General features: G+C 36.4%; 1 protein-coding gene across 18 annotated transcripts in view; it reads left to right on the top strand.

Annotated features, from left to right (window-relative positions):
* Window positions 1-24,196, top strand: part of ADGRL3 (adhesion G protein-coupled receptor L3) — an 868,573-nt gene that overhangs the window by 814,757 nt on the left and 29,620 nt on the right. For 11 of the 18 annotated variants that reach the window (XM_051819791.3, XM_051819789.3, XM_051819782.3 and 8 more), the window contains 3 exons: window positions 14,004-14,030; window positions 16,479-16,647; window positions 21,154-21,279. In XM_051819791.3, the coding sequence (XP_051675751.3) occupies window positions 14,004-14,030; window positions 16,479-16,647; window positions 21,154-21,279 (322 nt within the window). The remainder of the gene's footprint in view (window positions 1-14,003; window positions 14,031-16,478; window positions 16,648-21,153; window positions 21,280-24,196) is intronic. The other 7 variants (XM_051819792.3, XM_089302717.1, XM_051819788.3 and 4 more) reach the window with 1 other exon arrangement.

The following is a 24,196-nucleotide window of genomic DNA, read 5'->3' as shown; positions in this document are numbered from 1 at the left end:
TTGGCCTCCAAATTCCATATCAAAAAAAAAAAAACAAACCAAGATTCACAATCTCTTGGAGCTATTCAAAGTAAAATTTTGTGACTAATATTAAAATTTTTGCACTGGGGCAAACACTGATCAGAAATTTTGTGTAGTATCTATTTGCAATAGCATGCAAAATAGTAAGGGTCATTAATTTATTGAAGTTGTACCATGTGCTGGTTGGTATTTTGAGTCTTTACAAATGTTAGTTTACTTAGTCCTTACAAAAATCCTTTGAAGCTTCTGCCATCTGATGTTAGAATCCATTTCCTTAACCATTACCATATACTCCTTGCCATATCCCTTTGTATATCCATAAATACAGTAAATGGTATTTCACTTTTAAAAGATTTTCTTTCAATATACAGCAATTTAGATCAATTTAGAGAGCATAATTAAGAAGCTTTAACTCTTAAAAATTGTTCAAGTTGTAAAGATCACGAAGGGCCCTGTGTTTAAAACCTGTGATTATTTTAATATTTTAAATTTATGAACTGTAATGTTTTAAATGATGAACCATGAATTGCAAAATGCAGTTATTAAGAGGCTTGGTGTCACAGCCATCTAGTTAGAAGTAGAGATAGAGATTCAGGAGTTTCCATATTTAAAGTGAATTACCGGGGCCAGTGTTTGTATCGAGTAAAGCCGCAGCCTGCAATGTTGGTATCCCATTTGGGCGCCAATTCAAGTCCTGGCTGCTCCAATTCAGATCCAGCTCCCTGCTATGGCCTGGGAAAAGCAGTAGAAGATGGCCCAAATGCTTGAGCCCCTGGTAGCCACGGGGGAGACATGGTAGAAGCTCCTGGCTCCTGACTTCCACCTGGCCCAGACCTGGCCCAGTCCTGGCCGTTGAGGCCCTCTGGGGAGTGAACCAGTACTACTCTTTCTCTCCTTTCTTGCTGTGACTCTGAATATCAAATAAATAAATCTTAAACAAAAAAAAGATGAATTGCTGGAGTTATAGGTCTGGAGAGTGCACCAATGTGCTTGCAAAGATCAATTGGTTTCTGTGTTTTCAAGGAACTGGAGGAATTATTCAGATGTAGGGCTTTGATGGGGAAAGTGTGAGAGTGAAGAAGGATGTGATGTTTTCCTTGCGGAGAATGATAAATCGAAGATTCTGGTCCAGCATAATTGCCTCATCCTGTATCGTTCATGGTCACTGGACATCTGTTATTAGAATTCAGCTTGTCTTCAGTCACCATGCCCTGCACTTTCTCCAGTAGTGTTGCCAACTCAGAGGTAGAGTTTTTTCCATCTGATTAAGGAGGAGAGAAGTTGTAAAGAGAGCAAGAGTCATAGGACCTAGGTTGGTCATGAAGGAAGGAATGGACAGGAAAAGGAGGAGAGACAGAGCAGGAGGAGCTCTGGGCATGTTAGTAAATAACAAAAGGAAGGAAGAAATGGTTGTACTAAGTATCTGATGGCAAGTACTCAGTGGAGCTGGAGGTTTTTAGAGTAGATAATTTATGATTGGCAGTCACTGCCGTAGTCAGGGATGTCCACGAACCAATAACTTGACCCTGTGTGATCTGCAGTGCAGGAGTGGGATGATTTTACTTGAAGCATCGAGTGACAGAAATACCCCAAAATGAATAGGACTCTTGAGATAAGGGATAAGGGATAAGATGCAGTTTGGGAGAGGGGATGATAGAGAATTAAGTTGAGTTAAGAGGTATATAAAAATGTCAGGGGAAGTGGAAGGAATAGCTTATATTATGGTTTTTACCATTTTTGTTGTCCATACTCATTACTTTCTTCTTGCACTGACTTGCCTTCTTGGGCTGTAGAGTCCCACTCATCAGAGATAGAAAAGTCAGCAAGATGGGCAAGAGCACTGCTTAGACTTTGCCCTAGTCATGTACATGTTTTTCTCCCAAATTTCTAGAAACTTCCACAACACACATGTCTTGACAATTATGGCCCAGGCTACTTAATTTTAGCTCAATACTATGAGGAGAATGTAAAATGCTTTATGATCAAAGTTAATACAGGCGATCATCGGTTGACTAATTAATCAGCACACACAAACTGTCAAGCTTCTCATACGTTTGGTTGTCAATTTCTTCTAGTTCCAATTGTAATACTTTCCCTTTAAGCAAAACCAGCAAAAAATGACGTTCAGACTTCAGCTTTTCCAATTCTCCTGTTTCCAAGGAGTTGTTTCCAACAGAAGTGTTACTTTGTTTTCAAATGATATTTTTTCTTTACCTCATTTTAGAAGTGCTGAAAGTGCATAAGTCAGAATAAAAGACTAAGCATTAAATCACTGGCTTTGTAATTAACATGTGCAGACAGAACGGCCGAGTGTTAAGCATCTTGAGCTGCTCGGTCCACACTAGAAAATTTCCTAATCCAATTTTCTCTTGGCTGAGTCCCAGTTGTTGTTGGGTCTTTCCACTACATACAATTATGTATTTTTAAAAGGTCTGTCATCAAAGTCCCTGGCACTTTTATAAATGTGGTATTTGAGTATGCATTCTAGAATGCTCTGGATTGTTGCCTGTGGAAGTTGATATTTTAAACAAAAGTCCCTTCTGTTCCAGAACCGAGATTGATGGCCTAAGGCTATTATTTAAACTATTTAATTTTGAGGTTAAGAAAATAAGCCAGGAACATAAAAAGCAGCAATTTATTTGGAAAGATATTGACATTATTGTATATTAACATATTACATTTATCAATGTGTGATTCAAAAGCTAGGACGTTTTCTCTGTACTGGAAGTTGTCATTGTGGTTCTCTGATTTTTCTGCTTTCATTGAATTTTACTACATCTTGTTCGATTGCCTGTAGAATGGATTCTAAAGTTGCCAGACCTCTCCCTGTTCAGTAACTTCTATTAAGTGATGTAATGCACCATCTTACATATTACTCACAAGACCTCATTAGTAAAATCGTTATGTCCATTTGTTTCTACTAGATTTTCTATCTCTTTTAAAGAGGTTTCACTTTCTTCTTCATTTTTCCTGTTAGGTTTCCTGTCGTTTTGCTGTTTAACTTGCTGGTACACATTTTTGAAATCTCTTGCCATTGCAAGGATTTCCTTCCATATTATCACCTTTCTTTTCATTTTTCCTTTACGACAAATACAGGTCAGTGGATGATTTATAACACTTTATTTTGAACCATCAGGGTTTTTTTCCCCTTAAACTTTTGAGATCTTTCCACATAAACCCTTTAAAACTAAGACTTTGAAAAGTATTTTTTTTCTTTTCTTTTTTTTTTTTTTTTGTTTTGTTTCCTATTCTCACACTTAGAGTTTTGCATTTCACATTAAGATATTTAATCTCTTTGGAAGGCAACTTGGGTTCTTTATGTAATGAGCCATGTTTCTAACCTCATTTGAAAGTAATGCATCCTCTCCCTGTGGGTTTGTGGGGCCACCGTGCCTACACCAACTCTGTTTCTGTGCTGTCTCTCTCTGTTCCGTGGGGATGCTCTGTTTGTCTGCCGTGACACCATCATTACCAGAACTTGCTTAGTAGCTGCTGGTGTGCCCCCTCCCATTTTGATCAGCTCTTCCAGATTTGCCTGAGTTACTTAGGATCTCTTACCAGACTTCCACAGACATTTCAGGATCAGTTGTTAAAAGTCTTCCAATGTAATTTCTCTTATTTTACTTAGAATTGCATTGAATGTTTAGATTAAGTTAGGAGAGGTGATGTCTTTTTGAGGTTGTCATATCCCCACACATATATATCCCTTTTCATTTACTACAGTCTTCCAGTATATCCTGTTTTAGATTTTTTAAGATTTGTTTCATTAAGCCCTATTCATTCTTTGAGTTAATCTCTATCTGAGGTCTTTGTTTTGTGAATATTGTGAATAGTATCTAATTACTCCTTTACCTTTCATGTTTGTTATTACTAAATAGGAGACTGATACTGATTTTTGCACATGGTCTGACATCAAACTTATCCATCAAACTTCCTGAACTTTATTAGTAATTCCCATGATTTTTCTCTCAATTCATTTACATTTTCTATGGAAATGATTGTGTCATGTTCAAATAATTTAAAAAGTTATATCTGCACTTGGAAGCCTTCTGGCATTTCATGTTTTTTCTTCTCTTCCTTGTCATGTCCAAAATGCTCTGTTGAGTAATCACAACTATAGCCTGCATTCTTGTTTTGGTCCTGAGATTTTGAAATATATGTATTTTAAAGTTTTGTATTAAGTGTGATATTTGCTGTGAACTTTAGCTAATCAAGTTAAGGTATTGAAACTCCTTTATGAGTGTAATTCTAGTTTTCTAAGTTGGTTCATATTTTCATGAGAGATGACTAATAATCTTCCTCAATTCTGGAATATTTTTTCCCAATTAGACTATCCATGTGGTAAATATGATATGATAGACTTATTTAACTCTCCTCACCATTTTGGGGCAGTTATTAATTGATCGTGGTTTATGAACTATTAGATTATGTTTTTTAATTACCTTTTTGAGGATTTATGCTTAAATTCTTAGGTAAAATGTCCTTATGATATTCTTCTTCTTATATTATCCTTGACTAACAAATTATATTAGACTCATAAAATAAATTTTTTTCTATTTAGACCTGATATGAAAACATTAATAAGTTTTTTTTGTTAAATAAAAATTTAGTAAATTATAAAATGCTGTGAAGCTTGAGATTTTTGGAGATACAGTAGTGAATGGGTGATTGATACAGAGTCATATGCATGCATTCATGTTTTATTAGCTATTGGTGTCTAACTGAACTTTTTTTTTTTTACTTTTATTTAATGAATATAAATTTCCAAAGTACGACTTATGGATTACTATGGCTTCCCCCCCATACCGTCCCTCCCACCCACAACCCTCCCCTTTCCCACTCTCTCTCCCCTTCCATTCACATCAAGATTCATTTTCGATTATCTTAATATACAGAAGATCAGCTTAGTATACATTAAATAAGGATTTCAACAGTTTGCTCCCACACAGAAACATAAAGTGAAAAATAATAGATGATTTTTTTTAAATGATGATGAAATCAGATCAGACCTATTGTCATGTTTAATCCCAGTGAGAGTCAAGTTGGGAATTGATAATTTCTTTTTTTTTTTTTTTTTTACAGAAGATCAGTTTAGTATACATTAAGTAAAGATTTCAACAGTTTGCACCCCCATAGAAACACAAAGTGAAATATATCGTTTGAGTACTCATTATAGCATTAAGCCTCAATGTACAGCACATTAAGGACAGAGATCCTACATGAGGAGTAAGTGCACCATGACTCCTGTTGTTGACTTTACAAATTGACACTCCTGTTTATGGCATCAGTAATCTCCCTATGCACCAGTCATGAGTTTCCAAGGCTATGGAAGCCCCTTGAGTTCTCCGACTCTTATCTTGTTTAGACAAGGTCATAGTCAAAGTGGAGGTTCTCTCCTCCCTTCAGAGAAAGGTACCTCCTTCTTTGAAGACCTGTTCTTTCCCCTGGGATCTCACTCACAGAGATCTTTTTGCCAGAGTGTCTTGGCTTTCCATGCCTGAAATACTCTCATGGGCTTTTCTAACTGAACTTCTTTATCATCAGGAAATGTGCTCTGATTGGTGTTCTTAACACTTTATTGAGGCTACCCTTTGCTGTAAGGTGTGCTGCATTGAAAATATTTTATTTGTGTTTTGGAGCTTCTTAAATATCTATAAAATTATATTTATTTATTATGTTGCTTACATTCTCAATAACTTTTCTAGATGTTTTCCTCATTGACATTATTTTAAGATTATGCTTAAATTCCTGCTAACAGTTTTGACTAGGGTCAGTAAAATCTCACTAGGCTTCTGTGTTAAAAGCAGGCTTGAGATACAGGTCTATAATCATGACTTGGGCCTACTGACAGTACAAGAGATACTGTGTACTAGCTGTGCAGTGTGATTTTTTTTTCAAATTCTTCACCAGAAAAATTATAATGGACTTTCACAGTTCCATGTAAATGGTAAATTCAAGAATTCAGAATGTACTTCCGAAGCTCTTTTTGGTAACTTTCTGAAGGCTGTAAACTCTTGTTTCTTTGATTCCATTCAAGTTTATAAAGGTGCTGGTGAGATGACGATATTCGTTCTGGATGTGAGTAAACTGAGGCTTATAAGGGATAAATCACTTGCCCCAAATTAACCAAAACTCATCTGCTTCCTACTGAGCTAAATGCCTCCCTTGGTTCCATTTACTGGAATCTGTAGTAAGTTCAGGTGTATTTTAAGCACTCGGTTGTGGTTTTCTTGTGTTTCAGTTTTTCTTCCTAGCAGGTTATAATAGGTTTGTTTATTCACAGAAAAGCTTTGATGAATGTTTCTGTTGGAAATCGGTGAAATGAGAGGTGATGATACCAGATGGCATGAGAAAGAGAATAGCGGAGATTCAGCCTGTCAAAACATAATTGGCAAGGATAAGGAAAACTTATTTATTTTCTCATTCTTAAAATTTGTGCACCCTCTAAGTTGATAAAAAGAAATCCTGATAGCATATTATATATTTCTGAAAGTACTTGATCTCTAAGGATTTCAATGACTATATTTTACTGTGCAAGTAGACACAAGTTCTAAGGAGTTAGTGAATTGTAAGAATCAGTGTAAGGCTAAAAAATGTTGGCCCTTTAATGGTGAATGAACCAGCAAACATTGTGAATTTTGACTGTATGTATCAATAAATAAAATCTGTCAACTTGTTGATAATGTTTTTGACTTTTGAAATGTTACTGAAAAAAAACAAGTTTTCATTGATTATAAAGGTAAAGCCTATTAGAAATAAATATATACCTCTCTTCACACAGATGCCTTGTCATTTACTCTTTCCTATTCAAGTTTTCAAATGTAAAATGTCGTGCAAAAGATATTAATTAATGAGTCCAGTTCTATAATTCATATCTCTTAATTTTCATGAGCACTTAACATCTGACTTTGTATCTCTTATTTCTTATTTTGTGGTTAAATGGTTACATTTAGTGACATACTGTAGTTAGTGGGCTTCTCAACACTGAGGACACAATATATTTATGAATCAAGTTTAACTTTCTTATATAAACCAGTCAACTCTGGGGTTCTGTTTTAACAGTCATTAGGAATCTGAATATATCCCTATTTCTACTCAGAATATGAAAATTTGTAGAATTTACTAAATTCATCATCTAAAAGAAAACAAAACAGTATAAGTTAAATAGAAATTTTCAATGAGTCCTTCATCCTCTTTGGGTTTTTGCCTAATATACAAAATGCCCAAACACTTAAATAAAAAGAAAATCTAATGTAGTACTGTGAGTGTGTTTTTCACTACAGTCCCTCTTTTGAGGCCAGTAGGTCAATACACAATAGGAATCTGAATAGCAAATATTTATCTAATAGCTGTGCTTGTTAACATTTTGCATATTTGCATATTTTCAGATATAAGTGTTAAATAAAAGTGCCAAGTCCTTTTCTTAAATGTACAAAACGTGCCCTTGAGGAATGTTCTGTTTTATCTCCATCTCACAGATGAGGGCTGTGAGGAGCAGAGAGGTTAGTAGTTAGCCCAAGGCTGCAGAGTTGGTGAAATATTCTACTGGTGTTCACACTCGAACAGGCGCGTTCACTGGCTATGCTTTCAGTTACTGAAATAAAGCATTTTACATATTAATATTAAACAATAATCATGCAAGAGTATTATTTTCTTCCAACATAAGACTCCCAAAGTGCATATTTTATTTGCATACAATCCACCAGCTAACCTTATAAATCAGATATAGGGAGATCCCAAATTGTAAAACGTATATAATTGCCTTTGTACCATTTAATAATTCATTATTTATCTCATTATGATACCCTTAATTCCTTTCAGAAATAAATTCTTTTGTCACTTTATATTGTTATAGAAATTTACATAACATTGAGTTATAGAGATAATATTATCAAAATTTTATCTGCCAGTGATTTGATATTTATTGATCCTGATTTAGTATACTATTATTTTTCCAAATTTCATACTTCCCTGATTCATGAATAATCATTCAACCTACAATATTGTTGTAAACAACCACCAGTATTGTTATGGGGACATTGAGGCATGGGAAAATGTTTAAGGTATATTCTAAACCATTTATTTTATTTAGTTCATTTAATTCTTCTAATAAATTTTATATGAGCAGAATTTTTTTTTCCTTTTTTTATTTAGTAAATATAAATTTCCAAAGTACAGCTTATGGATTACATTGGCTTCCCCCCCCCATAATTTCCCACCCACTCACACCCCTCCCATCTCCCGCTCCTTCTCCCATTCCATTTACATCAAGATTCATTTTCAATTATATACAGAAGATCGATTTAATATATATTAAGTAAAGATTTCATCAGTTTGCACCCACACAGAACACAAAGTGTAAAAATACTGTTTCAGTACTAGTTATTATTACTTCACTTTGGAAAACACATTAAGGACAGATCCCACATGAGGAGTAAGTACACAGTGACTCCTGTTGTTGACTTAACAATTTGACACTCTTGTTTTTGGCGTCAGAAATCTCCCTAGGCTCTAGTCATGAGTTGCCAAGGCTATGGAAGCCTTTTGGGTTCGCCGACTTCGATCTTATTCCAACAGGGTCATAGTTAAAGTGGAAGTTCTCTCCTCCCTTCAGAGAAAGGTACCTCATTCTTTGATGGGGCCCTGTTCTTTCCACTGGGATCTCACTCACAGAGATCTTTCATTTAGTTTTTTTTTTTTTTTTCCCAGAGTGTCTAGGCTTTCCATGCCTAAAATACTCTCATGGGCTTTTCAGCCAGATCCAAATGCCTTAAGGGCTGATTCTGAGGCCAGAGTGCTATTTAGGACATCTGCCATTCTATGAGTCTGCTGTGTATCCCGCTTCCCATGTTGGATCGTTCTCTCCCTTTTTGATTCTATCAGTTAGTATTAGCAGACACTAGTCTCGTTTGTGTGATCTCTTTGACTCTTACACGTATCAGTATGATCAATTGTGAACTGAAATTGATCACTTGGACTAGTGAGATGGCATTAGCACATGCCGCCTTGATGGGATTGAATTGGAATCTCCTAGTATGTTTCCAACTCCACCATTTGGGGCAAGTCCGATTGAGCATGTCCCAAATTATACATCTCCTCCCTATATGAGCAGAATTTAAGATTATAGTTTTTGATTGTAATAGTTTAATAGCTATAAAATCCATAGTTGAAATATAATCATCTTTCCTTGTTTATAATTTTCATATTTATATGACTTTCATATTTTATAAGAATTTTTAGTATCTTTAATGCTTGGTGATTGAAATATATGGCCATAAAGATACATTGTTGATATTATACTTACAGTTGTTGAATTAAATTCTAAATGCCTTTTCCTTTTAATCTTGCTAGAGAGATGAACAAAGAGAAAATTAATAATATAAATCCAGGATTGCATGGTCCCACAAAATAAAATATATTTTAAAGAAATATGAAGCTGTCAGCATTTCTATCATAAGCATAACTTGACTGAGGATTTTCAACACAGTTGGATATAAACATGAAATTCCTTTGTAGTCACTGTTCTTCTTGCTATGCTATCTTAAACACCCATTAACTACTGGGTAGCAGATAGCTTAGTGCTGTCTTATATGGAGCTCACAGCATTGCCAGTGTGTTACAGTTATTCAATATCTGGCCAATTTAAAACTTGACTAGCATATCTCATCATCCTTCCATGGTGTGGGCACTGTGGTACGATGGGTAAAGCCACTTCTTGGGACTCCCACATCCCCTATCAGAGGGCCAGTGTGAGTCCTGCCTTCTCCGAACTCCTACTTACACACTTGAGAAGGCAGCAGGAGCAGGCCAAGTACTTGGGTCCCTGCCTCCCCTGTGGGAGACCCAGAAGAAGTTCCCGGCTCCTGGCTTTGTCCTGACCCTCCAGCTGTTGCCAGCATTTGGGGAGTGAATCAATGTATAAAAGAGTCAGTCTCTCTCAATCTCTCAGTCTCTCAATCTCTCAATCTCTCTGCCTTTGCCACTCCATCTTTCAAATAATAAATAAATAAAAATTTCAAAAGTAAATAAAACACCCTTCCTCCTTTGAATCTTGATATTTGTGGCTGGGGAAACTCATGAAAGAACTTCTTTCATTCTTCTTCCAACTGTTTCATATATTTTCATATATTTTGTGAACCTTGCAATCCTATAAAATGGCCTTGTCCCTACCCCTGGAGTTTTAAAGACTGAATACCAGGGTTAATAGTGTGGCAAAGCAGTGTCTCCTGATCCTTTGGCTCAAGTTATTGCTCACTCCTCTTACAGTACAAGTAACTGGATCCTCTTCGTTTGGGAGCCTCCTTGTTGATTGAGGGGCAATAGGGAAAATCCATCCCACGTGCGGATGCGTTTGTATCTGCTGCCCTTCTTTCTCCCTTGAAGAACACTTTTGATTTTGAGAAACTCATCTACATAAACTTTGTCATTCCTACATTAATGCAAACCAGATTTAATGAGGAAAAGTCTAGCTATAGTTAGTTTTATTCTAGGGAAAGTCAATCCAGTTGCATAATGAAACTGGAAATACTGAAAGACTAATGAGGATATATATATATATATATATATATCGTGGTAGCTCTCCTATTCATGATTAAAAATATGATTCACTCACAAGCTCAAATGAGATAATCTTCCACGTCCAGAATAGCCCAGAATGTATTCATCTCAACGCTGAAAGAATGAGCAGTTCTGCTGGAATCATTCCTTTTCTTTTGTTTACTATGACATCAATTACCAGATCTTTTACTGGGAAATAAAAACCTCATGTCCCCTGTTACTCCATCTTCCTTCAGAATGGATTTTCTCCATCCCACTGTTTAAGACGTATCCTGACCTATCAAGATGCAATAGAAGTGAAAGTTTTATTTAACTAATATTTCCTATATGTCTTGATTTCAGCTATTTCCCTCAAAAGTCATGTCAAAAGTAGTACTTGTTTAATAGCTTTTGAAGTAAGAGGAAAAGTATTCTTTAAGTAACTTCATTCCTATTGTCTCTATCCACTGATAATCTGTCTATACTGATATCATGAGTTTTTACATCATGTAGATTAATACTTCAGTTAACCTATCCTCTTCAAAGTGTACTCTAAGCCCATCCATGGAATTAGTGTTTAATAGCCCTTTTGTTTGCTTGGGAGTTGCTATAGTATATATTAATAGATGTATAACTATGGTCAATCTATACCGAGATCCCTAATCTTGATTTGAATGATGACTTTCAGATAATTTTATGACTGTTTAAATGAAGGTTTAGATATTAATAAAAATAAAGTTTGAAAAGTAAATTATCTGACCGAAGAAAAATACACAAAGAAAGAAGTCTCATTTTTTCTTATTTGTATTGAAAATTGTATGTACAAGATCCTACCTCATTTTCAAATAGCAGCCACTGAAAATTCTACATATAAGACATTTCCTTTCATTTTCAAACAGCTACCACTTATTACTTACCTGTGAGTTCCTGTTAATGTCTGCCAAAAACCTTTTAGGTGTTTGTGTTCATATTTTTAATAAAATCTAAAAATAACTAGAGTGCAATTATTTTAAGCATAGAATCTGTGATGGGATTTTATACAAATCAACTTTCAATGGTAAATCATAATATAAATTACCCAGTTTTGGAAGCTAGATCTGTAGTTCTGCTTTTGGGGATTAAAATAAATAAATCAGCATGTAGGTCTGCTACTGTAACTTATGGCAATATTACTATCAGTTTGATTTGAATTTGGTGGAGAAACATTGTAAAACTAGATTCTCTAGTAGAATTATCCCAACCATGAATTTGACATCACAGTTGCTACATACTGATGCCATGGAAATGAATATTATTATAATAAATATTCCATGATTGTTTTATACTTTAAGATATGCATTTGAGATTTTCTTTATAGGCATATTTTCCACTTTTAAATATTATCAATTATTAGAGACCTTTCTTTATCTTTCACACCTCAGTGGAATTATTTAAATCTCTCTTGGAAGTCCAGTTTCTGTCCTAACTTTCCCTGACTGTCCTGGTGCAGTACCATCCGGCGGAATGTTCTATGATGACAGGAAGCTTCTGAACCGCACTGTCCAACATGGTAGCTACTCACTCTGTGAGGCTTTTGAGCACTGTGGCGTGGCTGGTGTGATGCAAGAACTAAATGTTTTACTTCATTTCATTTTAAGGCATTTGTATTTAAATACCCACATATGCCTGATAATCAATCATATTGGGCACCCAGTTCAGTCACTCCCACTCCATTTGCCAACTTACTTCAGCCATATTTGTTTTACTGCATTCTATTACTTCTGAAATATTCTCAAGTGCATTTAACTACACAACATATATGTATTTGCTGTTTTATTCTTTAGATGAGAACTTTTGTATTTTTTTTAAGATTTATTTTATTTATTTGAAAAACAGAGTTATAGAGAGGTAGAGATGGGAGAGAGGGAGAGGGAGAGGGAGAGAGAGAGAGAGAGAGAGAGAGAAATGAGAGTCTTCCATCTGCTAGTTCACGCCCCAAATGGCCACAACGGCTGGAACTGAGCCCATTCAAAGCCAGGAGCTTCTTCCACGTCTCCCACATGAGTGCAGGGGCCCAAAGACTTGGGCCATCTTCTGCTGCTTTCCCAGGCACATTAGCAGGGAGCTGGATCGTAAGTGGAGCAGCTGAGACTCAAACCGGCACCCATATGGGATGCTAGCACTGCAGGCCAGGGCTCTGACCCGCTGTACCACAGCATCAACCCCTGAACTTTTGTATTTTGTATGAGACTTTTCCCTTGTTTTAAATAGTGTCAAAATAATAGTATGTAATATTTGTTGGACACATGTTAGGTGACTGTGCTGAGCACTTCATGCGTAATAAATCATTTCATTATCACAAGAAACTTACATTGTAGCATAAAAAGGCTTCCATTATAATTATCACCATTTTATGGATGGATAAACGTACACAATAGCTGTTGAATTAATTTTGGCATAAGATCACATAGCTAGTAAGTAGTTGAGCTGGGTTGTAAACCCCAGGTGGACTAGCTTCAGACACCAGGCTCTCACTCCATTCTTCGCTGTTGCATCATTCTGGAGAATGAGTTTTCATCAATGGTTCTCTTTACTCAAAACACCTCACAGATGGGACCTTTCTAAGAGCCTTACTTATTTATGCATAACAGAGGAAACAATTTTGCCCCTGGCAAGAGGGAAGAGAACAGATGGTTCCGGTTTCTCTTTTTGGGCTACCACAATTCTCAACGCAGATACTCGGTTTATAAAAAGATGACCCACAATGTTCCCTAAGTTGACTTCTGTAGCACTAGGATTTCATTTTATCAGAATGAGACTAAGTCAGTGAGTAAATACAAGGGACAATAAGCAGGTGCTGGGTGTTTGCTCTTATTGCTACAAAAAAGTATTCAGTTTGTATTTTTTTTCCTCAATACACTAGCAGGGGGAGCTTGAAAGTAGTCAAGATTAATTCTTTTGTAAGAGCCATAATGTTCAGATTTAACTCAGGTCAATCATCTCCAAGTTAAAATTACTCCGAAGCTTACTGTCCATAATTAAGTAATCCTACCTCCTAATATTACAGAATAAGGATACCTTTGGTGACACAAAATCTGTCATTTTAAGCATGCCCCCAAGCCTTTTTCCAGATTGCCCATAAAATTTCTCATTCTCTAGAGAAATGTGATCTCTAAGAAATAAATGTCTCTGTCAAGTCACAAGGAATATGAGCACATGATGAAAAAATGGAATTTTTGAGTCTCATAAGGGATATTGCAGTATTATGAAATTGATTTTATTCCTTGTTATTTAAGTTCTCATGGTCATTTTAGGGTTTACCTTCTGGTTATAAAGGGAAGGTTATGCAATCTTTTAGGAAGGGGGAGACAGAGGCCTTTGTGAACCAGGAGAATATTTTTCATGAAATTCTTTGTCATAAAATGCTAATGTTGGTGTTCTTGTCTTTATGTCTATGCATTCTTTAGCTATGAGGATAACAGACCCTTCATCAAGTAAGAATGACCTGAATGGCTGATAAATTCCATTTATCAGTGTGGTCCCATGAACCAGCTGTCAGAACAGTACTGAAAAATCATTAGAGCTTCTGTCATTCACATTGAGGCAGAAGAGCAAACTGTGCAGGAAAATACTCGGGCATACAGCTTCCCTGCAGAATAATTATGCTGCAGGTGTATTGCCAAAAAATTCTCTTCACCTCTGTTAATTGGATATCACCCGAATTCAGTGCCACAGTAATAGCAGTTTCCTGTGTACAGACTTGTTTTGCTTTTAATATCTTTATCCTTTCATTGTGCTCTGTTCCTCTGTGCTGCATGTGTCTGCAGTTCCATTGTTTGGGCATCATTCTGCTAAAATTACCTTGTGATTTAGTGGCGTATCTTTGAAATGATCTTACGGGTATGGAGCCACCCAATTTCAATTGATACCAATGAATTGCTCTTGTAATTATTCAAAAAGGAAAGCCATGCATCTTTTGAGAAATCAATGTTAGATATGCAAAGCTGTCCCTTGCACATCTGACACCTGTCAGTTCATGATCTAATTGTTTATGAATATCTGTAAGTTTCTTAAACAAAGCTACAAGTCTGTACGAGTCTCCTATAAGCACCAATGTAAATATTTGGGTATTTTTGTATGTACTCTTTCAAATTACGAATCCTGCAGAGTAAGCCAGCCTGTGGGCAGCCTTGCTGCAGACCTTCAGTTTGTTCTTCTGGTGAAGCGTCCTTTGTTTGCATTCTCTCCAGTGCCATCCACACACTTCCTCGTGCTTCTGCTTATTTTTTTTCTTTATAAATTGAGGCTCATTGCAGTTTTGTATCATTTAACACTGACTTTAGTATTTTATCCTGTTGTTTTATTTCTAAGTCTAAATAGCAGTTTTGCCTTGCTATAATGGCCATCTTTCCCATTTTTCTTTGTTTCCATATCTGTGAGAGCTTGAGAGCTTGTCCTTGAAAGTTTCCATATTTCTGAATCCAGTGGCAGAATCACATGTCAACTTCTAGCTCTTTTCTAATTCATATGTGCAGACATGCCACATCCTTTAGGAATTCTTTATTCAAAAGCATTGATGTTTCAAATTAAATACCTAAAACCTAGGGTGCACTTACATCTGAATTGTGGCAGGAGAAAAATAGTAATAATTTGATACATTTTGATAAGACTTAGGAACATATCTTTTCTTAAGATGTAGCTCTAGTCAAAAAAATGTAATGAAGTCAGCTGCAAATGATGGTAAACATAGGCCATTTTCCCCCCTTCACTTTGCAAAGTGTCAGTCTCCCTAAATATTTTTTCATTAGACAATCTAAGTGGAGAATAATAGTCTGCAGAAAAGGCAGACTATTCAAGGCAGGTGTGCTGGGTAAAAAAAGGTTGGGTTTAAGAGGAGTGTATAGAGACCTCAGCTGTCAGTCCAGTTCTCCCTTATGCCTAGAGAAGCGTTGAGGGTTCCATTTCCAGTTATTGGAGACCCATCTTTTGGAAGAATTCATTCTATGTTTATCAATAGTAAAATAGTAATGCAACTTCAAATTAATGAACTGTTGTCACCCACCAATTCTTATTGTGCATGGCAGCTTGGAGGAAAGTAAAAAATGGAGTGAGAGTGAGGATTTGCCTCCACACTACAGTTCATACCGCTCCATCCCATTCTCGCTTCATCCTCTCCTTGCATGTGCAAACACCTGGGAGACATGAAGGTACCCTGAGCCTGTAGGACACTTTTCAGGAAAGCTGCGCATGCCTGATTTCCAGTGTGTAGCCACACCCACATGATCTAGAAGACAATAACCCAAAAGCTGAAAGCAAGTTAAACTGGAGCGATTGCACTCTGGTGGAACTATTGGTTCCCATCCCCCATATGGGACACTTACTCCACATATCTAAAGAGTCAGGTAAATAAGACTCTCAACGTTGTGCATGTATTCCAAGTGCTGGTTCCTTCTAGTAAGAGTGTGTTTTTGTCAGTCCACACTACAATCTTTATAGAAAATCAGGAAATGTGGGAAAATGGGTGTAAAGGTATCAGAAAAAGCATGGATGAAGGGAACCTTAATCAAACAAATGTTGTCATTCCAGTTACACCAGTGGAGACTAACAAGGCTTCAGATGTTTTTCCCCTTGCCATTCACCGTAATTACATCTCCATCCCATTTGCATATGTGCTGCAGATACATGAATAATTTATGGTACAAACCTGCTCTTGCTTAAATGAATTTCCGTGTTCATAACATTTTCATTCATGTATAGTTCCTCAAGCTTGAAAACTTATAGTCCCCATTAAGATCTCAAAGTACTTACCCCACTTGTCTTACATTTTCTGTCAATGAAACTTACTGTAACATTCTTTTCAGTGTTGGTGTGGTTGACATGATATGGTTGTATTAATTCAAGACCAAATATTTAATTATACTTATTTTCTTTTTTCTCTATAGGTCATGGGTTATAGGTGCGATAGCTCTTCTCTGCCTATTAGGATTGACCTGGGCCTTTGGACTCATGTATATTAACGAAAGCACAGTCATCATGGCGTATCTCTTCACCATTTTCAATTCTCTACAGGGAATGTTTATATTCATTTTCCATTGTGTCCTACAGAAGAAGGTAAGCTACAATTTTCTTTCCAAGAACAAATTCCATTTATGTCGTGATAGTAAAGCAATCAAAATGTATTCTAAAAAACCATTCTTGATATCTTTAAGAAGTATATTTTTATTTATTTTTATAATAAAGACAAAATGACATGAGATAGGTGTATAACAGTTAATATTCAACAGTAAAAATCAAACTGAAAACATGTTTTCACGCACAAAAATTATTTTGTTGTAGACCTGACCTCATGTTCTTGATATTTCCTTTGACAGACATTGGACTTTGTATATTAGGAAGTAAGCTCTCTTAAAAATATCTCTGTAACTAATCACAAAGATCCCTGAGACAGACTGCATGGGTTCAAGTCTGAGTTCCTTCACTTGAAAACCTGTGTGATTTGGGACAAGGTCATTAATCTCCCTATGTCCCAGTTCCCTCATGTGTAAAAAGAGGTGATAATAATTATGAAATATTGAAGGAGGTGGCTCTGAAATGAAATGGCAAAATGTAAACAAAAATTCTATGAAAGAAACAAGATCTATAATTTGGTTTTGTAGAAAAAAAAAGAGTAAAGATATCCATCTGCAGAATTTTTGTCTTGAGAAATTGGAAGGACCCAGAACAGAAGCTGAGAAGGGCGTCTACTTCTCAGGATGCACAACAGTGAAACCCGTTGTTACTCTGTTTCATTTTGAGGTGACCACAGTTATCTAAAATGACTCGTTATGATCACAAATACTGTCTAAGATACTGATGATGTATCAGGCCTATCGTATAATTATAGGGAATAAAATGATTATATTGAATGGATGGTTTATAATCGAATGGATTAGAACTCACGTTAGAAAAGAGGATCTACTAGAACAGAAGAATTTCTCCCAATACTTTATTGCATTCACCTCAAAAATCTGGAGTAGTTTAACTCAGTATGTGTCTATATACGGTTGCATACACAACTGTAATTGTTGCTGCTGCCTCGTCTGGAGACACAGGTCTATAAAGGCTCAGTCATTCTCAGTTTGGGATTTCATGGTCCTCTTGGGTGTTGACATCCATCTTGTGTGACAGAACTGGAAGTGGGTTATATCCCTTCTCTTCACTTTCCAGGCTGAACTTCCAAGAAAACAGAGAAGCAGCCCAGATTCTGTACCCAGAAAGGGAAGGAATTGGTGTAGTGGCCAGCTGTGCCACACTTGATGAGTTTGAAGTGTAGGGATGTGTAAATGGCTAAGAATAGGGATGGAAGGAAAGAGATGCATGAGTATCAAGATGGGACACTGAACTAACGACAGAGAAGAGTATCAGGAAGTGGATCATGGCTAGACAGGGAGGAGTGTCAAGAAGTGGATCATGGCTAGACGTGCAGGGTTCTCGGAGAAGCCAGGATGAGCAAACACTTGGGAAAGACTGCTCAATTTGGACAGGAGCAGCCATAATCGATTCTCAAGAAAAAAAAAAACATATATATATATATATATATATATAAGAACTGGAAAATAATCAGGAGAATAAGGGAAGAGGTAGCATTTGTTCATGAAAATAGGGAAATTATTATTTCATAACATTGAATTATAGTTGATCCAGCTTATCTCTCATCTTTATTTTATATACGAGTATTATCTAGAAATTTAGAATAGTGTATTTTTTATTTTAAGAAATTAATTTAGAAATTTCCTTCAGAGCATTAAATAAATTTCTGCCCTTCATTTTGTATGTATTTTTATTAGGTAATATTTATTATAGATTCCTTTAGTTTTTCTTGTCTTATGTAAGCATATCACTGAGGTACCTAGGAATTACATTTGATGCCCAGGTAGAGATTATTCATGTCAGTACCTGGAAACAAGTCTAGGATGTTTCCCTTATTTACCATAAGGAAAATACACTTGCAGGCCATATTCTTCCATCTGCATTTTCTTTTAAATCTAGTACTCCAAAAAATGGTTATGACTTTTTAAAATTCATATATTTAAATTTTAAAGTGAGTGCATTTGTAATATCTTTAATTTTACTTCTTGTCTCACAAAACCTAAATTATTGACTATGTGTCCATTCATTAGAAACTTTGCCTAATTTAGAAGGTTACTTTTATGACTTTCAGTGATATGTAATAATTATAGTGTTCCCTCATCCATCCCATTTTGTGAATTTTTAAATTTTGGTGACATTTTTATGTGATCTCAGAAAAAGAGAGCATCACAGAATATATAAAACATGCAATTATTTCTTGCTGTTTTATTTACCAAAATATCAGACTTATCTTTGAAATTGTAGTAAGATATGTAGTAAGGTGTGATTGAATTTCATTAATATTCCCTTGCTAATATAATTCTTGAGATTTCTGATTTCCTAAAGTCGTTTGTTGATTATGCCAAGTTTTTACCAGAAGTTCCCAGTGTTAGATGTGTCAGTCTCTTTCCGAGTATGGAGTGTTTTCACTGGTGACATTAAAGATATCACCTTGATTTTTTCATGAGCTCATTTCTTTAGTATATTCTCAAGCTCCCACGATTAGTTTATATCTGATCTGAGAGTATGGGAGAAATATTCTGTTAGTAAGACACCTCTCATTCCTGTTTTCTGCATTCTAGAAAATCACACTGAAATACATCATACTCTGGTTGAGGCATTAAAATAGGATAACAGAGAAGTAGTAGATTAGCATATGCAACAGATTGAACAACCAAATACTTTTACTTTGTAATCTAAAGAAAAATGTTTCCTGAACATGGGCCATGTTCTTTTTCTTCTTTTTAAGACATTTGCTTACCATTTCAAATCAAATCACAGCAAAATAAAGTCAGTGTAATGATTCAGTAAGTAATGTGTCTAAAGTGGGACTTAGCATCACCAGTGTATCTTGATTTGCTGGCTGTTTATATAATCAGTTCAGAACATTTAATCTTTGTTGGAAAATGCAAATAGTCCATGATGAAATCATGTGGCTTATATAGTATTGATGCTTTTCTAACAGTGAGAGAGGATGTTTTCTCTGTTCTCACTTTCTTTCTCTACTAAGATATTTCTTTTGGTTTAAGTCACTTCAATAAAATCTCTCGTTGGTATAGAGAGCGATAGAATACATTAGGTAAAATAAAGTGGGATGTGAGAGGAAGTTTATGATCAAAGTTTAAGATCTTGAAGATGCTTCATGAATGCAGTACAAATGTTTAAATTCTACAGTGTTTCCCTTTGATTAGAGATTAATTTTAGTCTTCTCAGATTCTTATTAAAGTATTTGTTCTTGTTTTTTCTAGATAGGAAACAATCTAATATTTTTTAATAATATTAATAATTAGTTTTCACTTTATGTTTCTGTGTGGGAGCAAACTGTTGAAATACTTACTTAAGGTATACTAAGCTGATCTTCTGTATATTAAGATAATCGAAAATGAATCTTGATGTGAATGGAAGGGGAGAGGGAGTGGGAAAGGGGAGGGTTGTGGGTGGGAGGGACGGTATGTGGGGGGAAGCCATTGTAACACATGAGTCGTACTTTGGAAATTTATATTCATTAAATAAAAGATAAAAAAAAATAATATTAATAAAATATAATAATTCCTGTGTTCATCTCACTGATAGAAATGTGAAGTTTTATTTTATAGTTTCTTAAAAAGATTTAATTTATTTTAAAGTCAGAGTTAGAGAGAGAGAGAGAAAGACAAAGATCTCTTTGATTTTCCATACGTTAGTTCACTCCCCTGATGACTGCAACAGTCAGAGCTGGGCGTCGCAGGTTATGGTGCCACCTGCAGCACCAGCATCCCATACGGGCACCACTTTGAGTCTGGCTGCTCCACTTCCCATCCAGCTCTCTGCTAATGCACCTGGGAAAGCAGTGGAAGATGAACCCAAGTACTTGGGCCCCTGCATCCATGTGGAAGACCCTGAAGAAGCTCCTGGCTTCGGACTCCTGGCTTCTCCAACGGTCAGAGTCATTTGGGGAGTAAACCAGCAGATGGAAGATCTCTCTCTTTCTCTCTCTTTCTCTGCCTCTCCCTCTCTGTAACTCTGCCTTTCAAGTAAAAATGACAATAAATCTTTTAAAAAAGGAAAAGGAACACTTAACCCCACACATTCCCTTTATTCCTGTCTTGTCTCTCCCTCTTTCTACTCCCTTCTTCCATCCTGATCTCAACTCTCTCACTAGATTTCTACCTAAGGAATAGCCACAATACCCTTGCACCATGTGCTACTTTATATTAAATGTATGAAACTAAAAATAGTGTTCTGAAGAGTCTCAAACATACCCTCTTTGAAATAAGAGTAGTGCTATGATGTGATCAGAAAAATGTGTGTGCATGTGTGTTTTCAAAGGTTTCAGTTATGCAAAATTTCTAGTTTCACAGTATAAATGTAATTATTTTATATTGTAAAATATATGCTGAGCAGACTTGCTTGTATCTGTAAGGTAAGGAAATAATTCTGTTATCTAAAAATAAAACACGTACATTTTATACCATAGTTCTTTGCTGAAATGAATTACTTGCTAACAGAAGTTAATATTTAATTGGTTAGGTACGAAAAGAGTATGGGAAATGCCTTCGAACACATTGCTGTAGTGGCAAAAGTACAGAGAGTTCCATCGGCTCAGGGAAAACATCTGGTTCTCGAACTCCTGGACGTTATTCCACAGGCTCACAGGTAACAATGGTGGTTCGTCGAAAGTATCCATTTCTTTCCTATGTTCTGCTATGTTCTGTTCTGAGTGATTGTCTCTTCTGATCAGTGCTGGCTTCCATCCCAAGTGTTTAGTCAAGTGTGTTGTTGTTGTGTTACTGTGTCTCACGTGGAGTTATTCTGACAGAAACTGTAGAAACCAAAATAGTCATAAAATTAGGAAATGTAGAGCATAAGTTTGCATAATCATTGATGACTTCAGATCATTTTCAGCTGAATGGATCTAGCAGGCATTGAACAAAATTTGCTACTTCACCCAAAATTCAAAGCTCTATTTAATACATAATTCTTGAGTGAATTAATCAGATTAATTCTTGAGTTTATTTAACCATTATGATAATTCTCCATCACATACTAAAACAACTTATATATAAAATGTTTGTTTGGCGGGGCCGGCGCTGTGGCACAGCAGGTTAATCCTCTGCCTGTGGTGCTGGCATCCCCTATGGGCACCAGTTCAAATCCCAGCTGCTCTGCTTCTGATCCAGCTCTCTGCTATTTCCTGGGAAAGCAGTAGAAGATGGCCAAGACCTTGGGCCCCTGTACCCACATGGGAGACCTGGAAGAAGCTCCTAGCTCCTGGCTTTGGATGGGCTCAGCTCTGGCCACTGCAGCCATTTGGGGAGTGAACCAGTGGATGGAAGACCTTTCTTGCTGTCTCTCTCTCTCTCACTGACTGTAACTCTACCTCTCAGTTAAATAAAATCTTTTAAAAAATAAAAATAATAAAATAAAGTGTTTGCTTGCCACAAACCGTGACACTCATCCCGTGCTTGATGAGCTGCAGGAGGCATGAAGGCAGTGAGGAATGCTACAGCAGCCGTCCTGACGCAACTGCGCTTTGTGCCTCTCCCACCAAGGACCCTCTGGGTTTTTAGGGAGACTGTCTTTCATTTTTCCCAGGCCACAGTGTCATCCCAAAGGTGAATTCAGATAAATGTCAGCAACCCCAGAATGCTAATACAAGCTAGGCCACTAAAAGACAGGATTGTGGGGTCATGAGTGAGTTTGGATTCCAACTAGCTGAGATTTTAAGATAGCGCAATTCAGTAGGAAAAATAGTCAGGATTTCAATGATTTCAACTGAATTTTTCTAAGGAAGGCTAGAATTAAAATTGATAATGTCATATTAGAACAATTAATTGTGTAAACTATTTTGGCTCAACCTGTAAATCTAATTATTTGCTCATAATTTGGTAATTTTAAGTAAAATAAGCATTATTGCTTAATTTGTTCTTTGATGGATATTCAGTTGGTTTAATAGATTAAATTTCCCTAAACAATTCTATTCATATTCCTTAAAAATTAAATTTACTGTACACTTTAAATATCATTTACAGATTTAATGTATTTTATTTTCCCAGACACGTACCAGCTGTCAGACCAGTCACACAAACATAACTAGCACTCTGATAACACTTATTAGTCAAGGATAGTAAGCGATGTTTTCGGGTTTTTTTTTTTTTTTACTTAATGATTTTATTGAAAGACAGAGTTATGGAGAAAGGAAGGAGAGACAAAAAGACATCTTCCATCCACTGTTGCATTCCTCAGATGTCCGCAAAGGCTAGGACTGGGTCAGGCTGAAGAGGGATGCCTGCTTCTGACTACAGCCTACAAACGATGCCACTTCATAGAACAATATAGGGGCTGGCACTGTGCGTAATAGGCCAAGCCTCCACCTGTGGCACAGGCATCCCATGTGGGCTCTCGTTCATGTCCTGGCTCCTTCTCTTCTGATCTAGCTCTCTGCTGGTGGCCTGGAAAAGCAGTGGAAGATGGCACAAGTCCTTGGGCCCCTGCACCTATGTGGGAGAAGCTCCTGGCTCCTGGCTTCTGATCGGCCCAGCTTTATCAGTTACAGCCATCTATGGAAGACCTTTCTCTCTGTCTCTCCCTCTGTCTGTAATTCTACCTCTCAAATAAATTAATAAAATCTTTATAGAAAATCAGAACAATGATAAATTTGGTGGGTGCGCATACCTTGGTTTGTGTTCTAGCCCTGCTCCTTACCAGCTGCAGCACAGAACAAATTATTGATTTCAGTGACCCTTAGTTTTTTCAGCTGTAAAACAATGGCAGTAATACTAATTTCTTAGGTTGTTCAGAGGATTCAGCTAAGGTATACAAAACACTGTTAACAAATTATAGATATCAGTAAATATTAGCTGCTATCATTTATTGTTCATGATTGGAGAATATAATTTTTAAACTATCATTTTCTTCAGATTTACAGTTTGTACTATCACAATTCTACTCTTCAAAAAATCTTATGTTGTTTTATTATACTTAATGTAATACTAATTCTGATTATGATGATCAAACCCTTTATAAAGTTATAGTAACTTAAATCCCATCTATTTGTTTAGGTAAACCTAACACATGTATACACATGTATTCCTTGTATTTAATTTTTTTTTTTTTTTTTTGCCAGGCAGAGTTAGACAGTGTGAGAGAGAGACGGAGAGAGTTATAGACAGTGAGAGAGAGACAGAGAGAAAGGTCTTCCTTCCGCTGGTTCACTCCCCTTATGGCCGCCACAGCCAGTGCTGCACCGATCTGAACCCAGGAGCCGGGTACTTCTTCCTGGTCTCCTATGCGGGACAGGGACCCAAGCACTTGGGCCATCCTCCACTGCCCTCCCGGGCCACAGCAGAGAGCTGGACTGGAAGAGGAGCAACCGACTAGTACCCGGCACTCCAACTGGGACTACAGCCTGGGGTGCCGGCGCCACAGGCGGAGGATTAGCCAAATGAGCCACGGTACTGGCTCTTGTATTTAATTTTGACCTTCCATGAACAAATGTTCACTAATATCAAGGCAAAAGGTGGTGAAAGTAGATGCATTTTTCTTTTTTTTCAAAGATTTGTTTTATTTATTT

Source organism: Oryctolagus cuniculus, chromosome 8 (genome assembly GCF_051225735.1).
Source record: "Oryctolagus cuniculus isolate XC-2025 breed Fujian yellow rabbit chromosome 8, ASM5122573v1, whole genome shotgun sequence".
Taxonomy (NCBI): domain Eukaryota; kingdom Metazoa; phylum Chordata; class Mammalia; order Lagomorpha; family Leporidae; genus Oryctolagus; species Oryctolagus cuniculus.
The sequence above is the reverse complement of the archived record's forward strand: the minus strand, read 5'-3'. Positions and strand labels throughout refer to the sequence as shown.